The sequence below is a fragment of the Leptosomus discolor genome, chromosome 3 (assembly GCF_034619465.1).
Source record: "Leptosomus discolor isolate bLepDis1 chromosome 3, bLepDis1.hap2, whole genome shotgun sequence".
Classification (NCBI taxonomy): domain Eukaryota; kingdom Metazoa; phylum Chordata; class Aves; order Leptosomiformes; family Leptosomidae; genus Leptosomus; species Leptosomus discolor.
In genome coordinates, this window is record NC_141393.1 from 67,814,485 (window position 1) to 67,827,378 (window position 12,894).

The 12,894-nt window shown below is 50.4% G+C and overlaps 1 protein-coding gene across 1 annotated transcript in view; it reads left to right on the forward strand.

The window, feature by feature from the left end:
* The window catches only part of PAPPA2 (pappalysin 2), a 93,571-nt gene that overhangs the window by 63,268 nt on the left and 17,409 nt on the right, over nucleotides 1-12,894 (forward strand). The window contains exons 16-19 of the mRNA XM_086462661.1: nucleotides 2,049-2,262; nucleotides 9,080-9,248; nucleotides 10,017-10,149; nucleotides 11,273-11,382. Of these exons, the coding sequence (XP_086318787.1) occupies nucleotides 2,049-2,262; nucleotides 9,080-9,248; nucleotides 10,017-10,149; nucleotides 11,273-11,382 (626 nt within the window). The remainder of the gene's footprint in view (nucleotides 1-2,048; nucleotides 2,263-9,079; nucleotides 9,249-10,016; nucleotides 10,150-11,272; nucleotides 11,383-12,894) is intronic.

A 12,894-nucleotide genomic window follows, 5' to 3' on the forward strand; every position in this document is an offset into this window, starting at 1 on the left:
AGTTCCCTCCGACTCCCATCTGCTGGCCAGCAGCCCTTATCCATCTCAGGGTGTAGGGATGTCTTCTCCTGATAGCTGCTGAGGTCTGGCAGCCTCCAGTATTATGGGGACAAGGGAGGCAAGAAGCATGCAGGCAGCCAGCGCGGACAGACAGACAGGACTTCAGAGAGCCAAAAGTGGCTCAGTGTCTGGTGGCTGTGGGAAAGCCTGTGGTTCAGGAGGCCTGGGGCTGTATAAAGCTGTAGAGACTGATGCCCACAGTTGCAGAGCAGTCTGGAAGATGTTCACCACCCAGACACACAGCAGCCCCCAAGACATGCCATGGCTTGGCTTTCACTCTGCCGACTCCATCAATAGCCGCAGGAATGTTTTTAAGTCAAGTCAGAGAAAGAGCTACTGTTCCTGTCTATACAAGGCTGAGTTGGATGGGATTTCGGGGGTAATCGCCTTGACAGCTTCAAATATTGGGACTTTATGTGAGTTTCCACCAGTGCTTTTGCTCTGAACAATTGCATACAACAAATCATTTTAATGGCTGCCCTATTTTATGGAGACATTTATAGCTGAAACGTATGAAAATAATTTACTTTTTTTAAAAAAAAGTTAAATCCAAGGAGCAAAAACTGCAGGGAATTAAGGTCTCATTTCACAACAGGGGCATGCCAGCAGATCCCCAGTGTGAGCTGATCAAAGGGTAGCACATGAATGACGACTCCACAGCCCAAATTCTGCATGAACCAATGCTCGTTGCCTTGGGTGGGTCAGCTCAGGGCAGGGCTTTAATCTGATCCCTTACTTACAGCCGCCTCTTGTTCCCGCTGAAGTCAACAGGAGGTTTGCCATGGGCTCCCTTGGTGGGAAGGCATCCCCCCGGTGGAGCACCTTGGGTGACTTCCAGTGGCTGACACGATGTCTGGTGGTGCTTGGCCAAGGCTGCCAAGCTGTACGGGTAAAGTCTTAGAGGTCCAGCCGACTCGGCTGAGCTGTCGAGGCAGGGACGTGCTTGATGCTTGTTCTTCCTGAAGGCTCACATCCTTATGGGCAGGCTCTCAAGGCTAATAAATACTAAGAATAGGCAAGGAAAGGATGACACGGCTGCATGGCACTCAGAGGCGGGGGATGACCCCTGGAAGCACTGGCCTGCCAGGAGTGCAGGCACTGAGCGGAGGCATTGAGCGGAGGCATGGTCTTGCCCTGGTCCAAGAGCAGTTATAGGCAGAGTGGTCATCCCATAAAAAGAAATGAATGCTTGAAGGGAGCATGGAGCAGCCTGGCTGCACTGGGAACCTGCTGATCCAAACCTCTCTAGTACGAAGAGTCCCATTCAGTACAGCTTTTTTTCTTGCTCAGCAGTTCCCAGTGGACCGTCCATCATCCGCACCATGTGGATGATGCAGTCCTAGACACTTACTGCAGGCACATCCAGAGCTGTGCAGTTTCAGCCACCTGTTAGCTGGGTCTCCCAAACGCCCTTTTCTCTAAAGAGACAACGAAGAGTTAGGCTGTAATACTCAACCCAAACCTTTAGTAATGGGTGGTTTGAATTCCTATTCACACCAGTTAAAGGTCCCACATCTGTCCTCCTGCCACTTCCTATCTCGTACTGCACATGTAGCACAGGATATCACAGGTTGTAAGGGTAGGTAAGGACAAGCTTCAAAAAGCACTTGGGGGTAATGAAGATGGGCCGAACTAAATATGACAGATAGGTGACATACACAAAAGCCCCCAGCCCACTGAAGGATATCCTGAGGCATCACCAGAGAGGGGAAGTTTAAGGGAAAGTTTTGGGGAGATTTGCAGAATCAAGATCCTTTGTCTATCCCCTAGAAGTTGTCCCTTCTCTGCTTCTGTCTGCATTCAAGGAATTTCTGCCCAGCCTGACCAAGCATGCAATGGAGTCCATGGTCTTCGTATTTGTTGCCTCCCTTGGCATCAGTATCCAATCTAACAAAAGCACATTTGCTGGTTGCTCTGAGCTTCCCTCAGCAGGAGTCCATCTCTGGGTCAGCTGTAACCCCAACACACTGCTTCTCTTTTGGGGTCAGGAACAAACCAGTGGTTGACCTGCCTGGAGGATGGCCTCTGGTCACTCCCAGAAGCCTACTGCAAGCTGGAGTGCGATGCACCTCCTGTGGTGGCCAATGCCAAACTGCTGGTCCCACGGTGCCTGCATGGGAACCACGACGTGGGCTCAGTCTGTCGCTACAAGTGCAAGCCTGGATACCACGTGGCCGAGAACACAGCGGGCAAGCCTAAGAAGTAAGTCTGTGGCGGGTCTGTTATTACAGTTTCCTTCCTCCTCTTCTCCCAAGGTGAACAAGGAGAAGCGGTGATGGTATGCTGGCAGTCTTGAAGAGCTGATTTGATAGGTACAAGGCAAAGCAGCTTGCTCTGGTCATGCAGATTTCTTGAAATTTGAGAGGCATTCTCCTGGTTTAGGTGAAAGGGAAGAAGGTGTAAACTGCTGCTGCACACACGTGTACATTAAGTACAACCTAAAGCATGCAAATTTTCCAGTGCACCTCAACACACTTGTCACTTGGTGAAAATCAAGCATATACAGAAGTGTTCACAGACTCTTGGGTAATTAGATGTAATCAGATGCTGGAAGATTCCTGGAGCTGCTGTCTTTCCTAAAAGTGATAAAACATACATCAAGGCATTGGGGGTTGTAAGAATGAATGACTGCCCTTTGTCAGGGTCAACATTTTACCCCCTGCACATCTTGGCTAAATTTAATCTCAAGCATTGGAATTTCAATTGGAGATTTTTCCTGATGCTTCGGGGAAAAATTCCTGGTGATTCACTAGTCCTGCACTAAGCCAATACCTGCGATGCCTCCAGCTGAATCCCCATTGGGTACGGTCGCTAAAGATTCCCTGGCACTGGCTGGGTCCTCCCCAGAGTCTTGACACTAGCCCAAATCTGGTAATTATGTGCTTGTTCTTCCTGAAGGCTCACATCCTTACGGGCAGGCTCTCAAGGCTAATAAATACTAAGAATAGGCAAGGAAAGGATGACACGGCTGCATGGCACTCAGAGGCGGGGGATGACCCCTGGAAGCACTGGCCTGCCAGGAGTCAGTTAAATAAATAATTATTTAGTGCCCCCTTCCATTTTTAATTTGATGCAGACTTCATCTCTACTTTGCTCTGGTGTAGGGTTGTTGTGCACAAGGAAGGAGTTGCCAAATTTCTTGCCTCATAATGAAGGAAGTGGTTTCTGTAAACAGCTTTTCACAGTGTTAGGAGCATTTCTTGGGCCAAGGGGAGCTGAGCAAATTATGATTATAGCTATGATCACATGGACTGCTTTGCAAACTGTAGAACAGCTTGAGTGCCTGTGGCATTTCAGGCACTGGACGTGCAATCAGATCAACTCAGCTTGCAAAGTTAGGCCATCTCAGTCATGCTGCAGGAACTGCTGGTAAAAACGATGCCCTCTGGGAGTTCCCAAGGCTCCTCTGATGTGTGTGTAACTTCCCTATGGGTCTGAACAGCCTGTGAGATAAGTTAAGGAAAATCATGTGAAGTGGTTTACATTTTCACAGCAATGCACATTGGCATAGCATTTTCACATTTGTTATTATCTAACATCTTTGATGGTAGAGTATGATCCTGTTACGGTAAGCAAAAAACCTATCAGAAACAGAAAATTCATTGCTTTCTTATAATGCAGATTAACTGCTATGTGAGTGGCCTGATCTAAAGCAAAAGGCTTTCCTTGGAATGTTGGCGTACCATCTCATCTGGAGTTCTGCATATGCACTCATCATGAGTACAAAGCTCTTGGCATGTGTAGTGAGTAGTAGCTACTAGCCAGTAAGTGGGCCAGTTGATTGCTGGAAATCCTTCTGGTGTTTCAGCCCTGGCAGGTAGAGGATGGGAGCTGCCAGAGTGAGAGATTTCTTTCTTTGTTCAGGCCAGTTTTGGAGAAAGTCAGTTGTTGAAGGTGATGGAGTGCTCTGGAAGGGGCTGACACTGGTGGGGTACAGGTTCCTTATGTGCTGATGAGCAAGCAGGGTCTCGGCTGAATATTTGGACATCAGGTTTTTGGGGTCTTCTGAAGCCTTTCTGTGTTCTTTCTGGGTTCAGCAAACTGAGTTCTTGATCTATTGTCTCCTTGTTGTCCATCAACCCAGCAAGCACCAGCCTTGCTAAAGGATTTAGTGCCATACAGGTGTTGAAGAGCATGAGAAAACAAGACTCTCCATGTGTACTATATATTGGACAAAAGTCAGGCATGATCCACGGCTGACACTGAAGACTCCTCGTGCCAGCTAACTAGCTCAATCTTGGAAATCCAGTCAGGCTCCCTTTGAACTATTCTTCTAGCTCTAGTAATCATGCCTTTTTAGAGTGTAATGATGGAGGGAATGTAACCCCCAGCTGGCCTCGCCAACTGCTATGGGGATTGGACTATTCTCCAGGGAAGGTGTAAAAGTGTCTTTGGGTGTCCATGGGTTGCCAAGGGATCAGCCCATTCTGCTGCTATGTGAAAGACACACCCAACTTCTCACAGCGCTGTTATAAGAAGCTTGGTCATTTCTTTCAAGGGCTGCTTGTAAGCACCTTCCTTCAGGGATGGCTCTGGATCCCCTGTGGACAGGGACAGTTAAGCCGTAATATAAGCGAGCAGGAACTCAACCCAGCCAGGGCTCAGCATCACGTCCGACCTTCTGCAGTGCCTTTCTCTCTCATGCACCTCATAAACCACCACGGCTGCTACAGCTGGACTGGGGACCCAAGCTCTGGGGTCTACCTTTTGCAGGCCTGAGCCATGTCTGGGATCCAGCTGTCACTGTCCAAGCTGAGATGCTCTTGGATACAGATGTTTATGTGATTCTCTCACTTCTGTTTCATTAGCTGAATTTCACTGCAGGGGCAGTAAGGACGCTTAGAAGGCTGCTGCAATCTTAGCTGAAATTCCCATAGCATAAGTGGAAGAGAAAGGGAATGAAGAAATTCGTTGTCTCAGAGAAGATACTTTTATCTATTAACCTGGGTGAGGAAAGGCCCTTCAGAAATCACTGCTTGTCAACAAGGGATCCTTGAGGAAATGTTGATAGTATAATCAAGATCCTTCCAGAGATTTGTTGCCTTCCTGCTGGCAGGATCATTTGACTGACGATGCTGACATGAAGGGTAAAGTTTCTTTGACTCTTCCTCAAGGAAATCTGTTTCAGCCTGGAGAGTCCACATAACAGCCTGGTTTACAGATGCCAAGCTATTTCACATCTAACTCCAATAATAACCAAAATAATGGTAACAAGGGGAACTTAACGTATTCATTTGTGCTTTGTGATGTGAGCTCTCTGGTTTTGGGCAGCATCTGTCCAACGGGAGCACCACCCCCCTACACACACACCTCTATTACACTGAGAAATGAACTGTCAAGGAGCAATGTTTGGCTTCGTCCACAGCTGTAGCATTTAAAAGAGCTGACCTGAAAGTCAGAGGTTGGACACCTTGGGGAAAATGGACAGTGCTCCTTGCTGTTGCTTCCACCCTGAAGTGCCATCTCAAGTAGCTCTCTAACAGGAATATCTAGGATATCCTTTACAGGACCACTCTAATGCTGAGAGAATGCTCTCAGTTTGGGGACCCCAAAGGTCAGGCCCTGCAGAGGGGTGGTTTCGCTTGCCAATGCGGGAGAGAAAAGATTTGAGGATCTCAAAGCTACCTTTGTGAGAGGTTGAGCCCCTTCTGCTAGCTTGAGGGAACGGAGCAAAGAAGAACCGTGCACCCAGGTATTTTCAGGCAGCTTTGAAAGTCTCAGCCTGCATTTTGACCAGAGATCAAGGTAGCACAGCACAACCCCCTGATGAGCTTCCATGGAGTTGTCAGCCCCTCTGCCTCCTCTTTCTGTTCAAAGACTACAGAGACCACAAAAGCGGGGAAAGGAGGCGGGAGAACATGGAGGAGAAAGTGGACTGGAAGGAGTTAGCAGACCAGAGGGGCTAGAAATGCATCAGAAAGATCTCAGTGGGCAAAGCAGGACAGCCTAACCCAGGAACATTGAAGTTTAGCAGGGCACTGGGCTGCTGTACATTTGTGGTGCATGGAAAAGTGTGGGGTGTTTGCTGCTTGGGCCCACATCTGGCCCCTTCCAGGTAAAAGGCAAACACCCATGCAGCTGAGAGGGCCAAACAGCCAGGTAAAGAAAGCAGGTTCTCAACTGGACTCCTGTGTCACTTCCACCTCCAAGGTCTCTGATGAAGATTTACTGCCCAGATTGCCCAGGCTGTATGGAGCACAGCAGTGGAGGTCCTATAAGCTGGTGTTGCTTTCTTTCAATTTACCAGAAAATGTCTCTCCCTCCCCAGGGACATGAGACTTTAGGCACATTTATCACTGTGCCTGTACAGCAGATCCAGTCCCCCCAGGCTGGCCATCCCAGTACATGGCTGGATCCCAGCCAGGCTCCTGCATGCTCAGCTTGCGGAGCCGGGCGAGTGCTCATGCCTTCATGTCAGATATAGCCCTCGCTGGCCTCAGACATCTCCCCCTGTCTCCTCTATGCACCAGGCATCTGCTTGCCCAGTTGGAGGGGGAAGCTTTGACTCCAATTTTCCTGGCTTCCTTGTTAATCCTCAAGAAATGCTGCTAACCCAGATCAGAAGAAGACAGGGGGTCTGGAAATTTCAAGCTGCTATGAGGTTTTTTAATAATTTTTAATTTTTTTTTGTTAAAAAAGCCTTTCCCTTCCCTTCTCTGTGCCTTAATACAAACTGCTTAGTTCAGTGGTGGTGGTCCACATACCACCTTCCACCTTCGGGTCAGCCCAGGCTAGCCCTGTTTGAAGTTCTCCAGCATGTTGGTGGTGGGGTGAGCCTCCAAAGCAAGGCAGTTTCTCCTCCGAGGTCTAGTTGGGGAGGTGTGCAGGCCTGGGGAGAGGTGGGAGAGGCCATGCATGGTTTTGCCTGCATGCTGGGGCCACTCCAGTGCCACATTAAGACAAGAAGCCCCAATGAAGATGATGGGGCTGCAAACCACATTGTGCACCTGTGCAAACTGCAGCTCCCGTGGCATGCCCTCCCTATGCCCAGCCCTTCTGCCCAGGTCTTCCTGTGGCTCCCAGGCAAAGCGCTGCTGCCACGATTTGCAGGAGCAACAAGGAGGTGCAGTAGCTGCACTGGTTATATTCCAGTGGCTGGGTGTGAAAGTGAGCACTAGCATGTGGCTGGGATACTTCTTTGCACTCCAACTTTTCTCCTGTTGCCGTAATGCTGTCAGCTTAACCCCCAGCAATTTAACCCTTGCAAGTCATACCGCTGGATCACACCCTGGGTGCCAGGCAATTCAAGGAAGGGAAAATGCTTGGGTACCTGGATGTCTAGCCCAGATCAGCACGTCACAGTATGTGCCTTTGCTTGCCTTTAAAGATGGGCAAAGCAAAGTGTTCAAACGGACATGGGAGGAGGCAAGGTCTGATGGGGACATCTTTGAAAGGCAGTGACTGTCATCACAGTGGAAAGGTGAGCAATCAAGAAAGTTAAATTAGGGATGGGCTGAAACCACAGATGCCCACAATGGGATCCAGAGTTGCTCCTCCTTATCACCCTTCCAAAATCTTACGTAGCAGCAGTCGCCTTCAGTCACTTCAAGGCTACTTTTCTCAGGGTGACTTTGCAGCACCACTTGCTGCTCAGGTGCTCACACCACAGCCACCCATGCTCCCAGCACAGTCTGGTGGGAAGATTTGTGCAGATCTCTATGCTGGAGGACCTGCCACATCCCATCCCCTCCCCTGCCTGCCCCCATGTTACCTGCTAGAGCCTGAATTCACTACAGCAGGAACCCACTGTCCCCCTTATACAGTCTTTAGGAAAAACAGATGCCTGATTTCTGAAAAGTGAAGGGGGATCTGTAAGAGCTACAAATATTTAAAAAAATGAGAATGTTTCAAAAAGCTCTCAAATTTCCCATCCAGGAGTTCCCAGCAGAAATGTGGTGGGGATGGCCACCAGTTCCTGCTCCAGATCTGGCAGTGGGGTCCAGATGGGGTCCCCTTGCCACTCCAGACTGTGTGACCCTGTACCATGTGTTGAGGGACAGTCGGGGGCCCCAGACGATGTCTGCTGCTGCTCAGACAAAGTGGTAATTTAGTGCCTCCCTCCAGGGGTTTCTCTAGCCACATTAACCCCCACTCTGTGTACCTGTGCCGTGCTATAAACTCCATAATGTGGCTCATGGAGCCCTGCCTACTGGCACTGGTGGTGGGAGAGGGCAGGGGTAGGACAGGGGCGGAGGGGAAGTCTCATTAAGGATGGAGCCATCAGCACTGGCTCAGGTAAAGCCCATCAGTGCTGTCAAAACCTGTGTGTCAAAGTCTGGGGTCACGATGACATGTTGTCTTCCAGGAGAGCAGTCCCCAGCCAGCCTGATGCATCTTGGGGTTTTGGTGCCTCTATGTAAAAGATACAGCATCTCTATCACTGCCAAGGACAGGCGACTGAAAAGCGGGTGGGCTCTGCTCCTGGACTTTTTCTTCCTTTCTTTTTCAACAGTTTTTTGGCAAGTAGTTTGCGTCTGGGCTGTTTTAGCAGCACAGGATGGTATTGGTCTGTTGCGGTACGACAGCCCCTCGACGAGAGCGGGATTGACAGATCTGGCTGGAGTACAAAGAGAAGCCTCAGGAGTAGCTGGGTGCAGGCCAGTAGGATTTACTGGTGGAGGCTCACTCCATCCAGCAAAGTATGTAGCTACTGGCAGCAGGACAAAGCAACCTAGGACCTTCAGGGGCTGTGGGGCAGAGAGGAATGATTTAGGGGCATCGCAAGAGGTGGGGAGAAATGAGGTGGTGAGTGCAAGGAAAAAGTGGCCAGTGCTCCTAAATCAGTGCGATCCCCGCAGCAAGGGGAAGGAAAGGTCCTGGTTGAGTGTGGGCTGTCCCTTCAGGTGGACCTGCCCCTGGGGAGGGGTGGAATGGTATAGGAAAGCCCCATGCAGCAGGAGGCTTGGTTGTGCTACAGGAGAGATGCCTCTAGGCTGTTTCTGCCTCTGTGGGATGCTTGGTACAGCCAAGGCAGGGTTGTTTGGGGTGCTGCAGCACAGTCTGGTGTCTATTTCCTCAGGAAGTTCCTGAAGGTCCAGTGCTTGGAGAGTGGGCAGTGGGAAGAGGGGCGCTGCATCCCTGTGGTGTGTGAGCCACCCCCTCCTGTCTTCGAGGGCATGTACAACTGCACCCAGGGCTTTGAGCTGGACAGCCAGTGCATCCTCAACTGCGAGCTGAAGGGAGAACAGGTGAGTGACTTGGAGGGGAGGCAAGATCACCTAAGCATTGTACTTCAGAGCACCTGAAAACAGCAGGGCTCCCTGTGCCCCGCTATGCACAGGGGCCCAACGGCAGCTTGGCCATCCCCAAGACCAAATGCCCTTCTACCACCAAACAGCAGTTGCCCTGCAAACCCAAAGTTTTTCTTGCTGGATAACTGCCATGGTACAAGGTGCACCATTGCCTGAGGATGCTCTCCTGCTCCTTGGCAGCTCTTCCAAAAAGCAGTGGTCCTAAGCAAGCCTGCTTGTCTTGAGTGAAAAGGGCCGGAAAGCACAAGTAGGGTATTTCCAGTGGGTTTTGTGAGCTACTGCAAATGTATTTCCCTGAGATGATGGGCAACCTTGCTGCATCAGGCTTGCTGACCAACCTTGCTGCATCAGGGTTGCTGACCAAGGGGCTTGCCTGGGGATGGAGGCTGTTGCGTGCTAGGCTTTTCCACCCAGGTTTCACATCCAGCCTGCTGGAAGGATCTTCTCAAAAGAAGTGTGGCCGATTCCCTCTGGTGGGATCCAGCAGCAGCTGGAAAAAGATTTTCTTTCTGGTCAGTAGTGCCAAGTACATAGAGGCTGGGCTAGATGGCTGCAACCCAGCTGCCCTGGAGAACTTCCCTCTGGACTTCATTGGCACGAGTGGGGTCCTTGCATTTTGCTCCCCCCAGAACTGGGCAGTGGCCAGGCAGGGTGGGACCTGCCACTGCCAACAGTAACTCCAGCTGCTCTCCCTCTGCTTTGCAGGTTCCCATCATCTGCACCAAGGAGGGCTTATGGACAGAGGAGTTCAAACTGTGTGAGAGTTTACGAGGCACCTGCCCACCACCCCCGGAGCTGAATTTTGTGGAGTACAAGTGTGAGCAGGGACACAGCATAGGTGAGGGCAGATGAATGCTAAACAGAAAGCCAAACCTTTATGTTGACTCAGCTCTCCCAGAGGGCTGAAAGTCACAATGGCTCTTCTTCTTGTACCGGTTTCCACTAAATCTATGAAAAAAATCCCATTTTCTCTCCCATCCTCTCTAAACAGAGAGCTGGGGTGGCTTTAGACCTGTGCATGCCCTGGTTGTACTCATGGGCAAGACCTAAACCTAAAGCTGGCTCCAATATAAGCATCTCCCTTTTCAGAAGGAGCAGGGGCTCGTCTCTAGGGCAAACCCAGCCCTTTGCAGTAATTTTCCTAACCTTTACCCTTCCATCACCCCGAGGTCTCTCCATTTGTTACTACTGCTGACATCTGCAGGGTTAATGTAGCAGGTCCTAGATAAAAGCTGCAGTGACAATCATGTGTAACAGGGCACTTTCACCAGATGAGGGACCACATCATCCATTTCTTTTTCCAGGACTTTGTCACCTTATACTTTCAGGGAAATGCTCAGTCACAGTTGTTGCATCTCGTCTGGCATCCCACTGGACAGGACGCTTGAGCAAAGCCCGTATCACTCTGAAGCAAGAACACCAGCCATCTAAGTCTGATCAAAACAGGCTGAGGCGAGTCTAAGGGCAGGGCCTGCTAAGGTTAAACTTTGGACAGACCTAATGTGAGGCTGGGGTTAGGGCTGGGATCCACCTGGTTTTCCAAGGTGGTTTTTGCAGCTTTTTTTTCTTCCTGGGTCATAGGAAGGCAGTGGGAATTCAGCGTGGTAGAAAAACTATGAAAGATGCTTCCAAACATGTCAACAAACATCCCATAGCATCCAGGCCAGACTTATTTTCGTGCTGGATCCCATGTCCTGCCATCAGGGCTTGAATCTATCACTTAGGGCATGTTCAATTTTCCTCTCCTTTGAGAGAAGGGAAGTGGCCACAACTCCTGTAGGCTTTTGCATAATTCAGGATTTGGAGAAGGAGTTGTCATCCCACGTTGGCAGGAAAAGGGTCTCCTCTATGTCCACCTCCACCCTCAGTGAGAAGCCTACACGTTTGGGTCTGGTGCCCTCCTGTAAAACATCATTGCCTGGTTCCTGACAAAGTCCTCAAGGCTCTCTCTTCTCCCACAGGTGCTGTGTGCATACCTTCCTGTATTATACCTCCCAGCGACCCTGTCATACTGCCTGAAAATGTAACTGCTGAGACGATGGATCACCATTTGCAGCCCATCAGAGTCCAGGTAAATGAGGAGGTGGATTCCTCTAGCAAGGTGTTCACTGGCAGCATAAAGGGGAGCACCCCTTCTCTCTATCTGTTTTTTTTTAACCAAAACCTCTTTGCCTTGGGTGAAGAAGGTTAAGACTTGTAAAGACAAGCAGCATAGGTGGGCTCAGGGCCAGCTGGCCCTCTCCAAGGAGCTGCCCAGGCTGCATGCTCTGGTGGTACCTGCTGCTCCCCATAACCAGGTTCCATTGCTAAGGTCCTTCTCCGTCCTACCACTTCTTTCTCCCCTCCTCTGCAGACGCTACTGCACAGCCTCCTGCTCTCCCATACCAAAGTTCAGCATAACCTTATCAGCAACTAAGCCAGCTTTCAAAAATTTGCAGGATACCACAATGAATGAAGATAAATGCAGGAATCCCGCTGATGTTTCAGGACATGTCGTGTGCCTAAACCTGCTAAGCTGCTGTTATTGTCAGCTGGTGTGCTGGGAGAGCAAAAGACGCCCCTGGCATGGCATGAGCCTGGGTCTCCATTACCTGGCAGCAGAGATGCAATGCCAGACAGGCATCTCCCTGACAGGGAGGAGGCAGGACACTGTTAACTGAAGAGTGTCCCTGGCTGCCAGGACTTGCTGGCCGGATGGTTGCCTCTGCTGCTGGAATGGAGGAGCCTTTCCTTCCCCATCTCTTACTCATTTGTAGGCAAAACAGCTCAAATAACTCAAATAGTTTGGATCCTCATGGCATGACTTTCCCAAAAAAAGCTCCGGCGGGGTAATATTTCTTAAAATAAAAATGAGATGCATAAGGAAGGAGGTGGAACAAAGAAAAGCAAACAATCTTCCCAAGAGCCAGTTCTTCCATCCAAACTCTTTCCTCTCCTCCTGGGAACCCGCAGGAGGCCCAGCATCGTGCTTGTGGGTACTACTGTACGTCGCCTTGAATCAGACCCACAGTGGATAGCTGCTGGCAGGGTGAGGACGCCCAGGGCATGTGGGATGGTTAAGCACGAGCCTTGGAAGCAGTCCTAGCCTTTGAGGGATCAGATGGTTTGGCCCGCCAAGGCGGTGGCATTCGGCTTCCCTTTTGCTGCCGCTACAGGCTCTCGCGCAAGAGAGGCATTTTGCAGAGAGGAGGAGGGAGGGGAGGCGTTACTTTAAGAAGCGGCGCTCATGCTTGCCAGGAGCTCTCTCCCCGGACCATCTTGTTTTCCTCTCTGCCCTGGCTCCTGCCGCTGCTCCCTGCTTTGCTCCTCCAAGCCTCCAACAGCTTGCCATTCCCAGGAGCTGCTGTGCTCCCGAGGTGGTGGAAAGGATGGGGCAAACCACACAAGGAGCTGCAAAGGCCACTTGGGGAGGGCACGGTCCTGTTTTGCTTTCAGCTCTGATCCATTGCATCCCACAGCTGAGCAGGTTTGTCCCTCTGACCTTATTTCCCAGCCTGGAATATGTGTATACTAATATGAGCATGCTAAAATGCCATTCAAGTTGCACAACAACCACATATGAAACAATCCAGTAGGGTTAGGA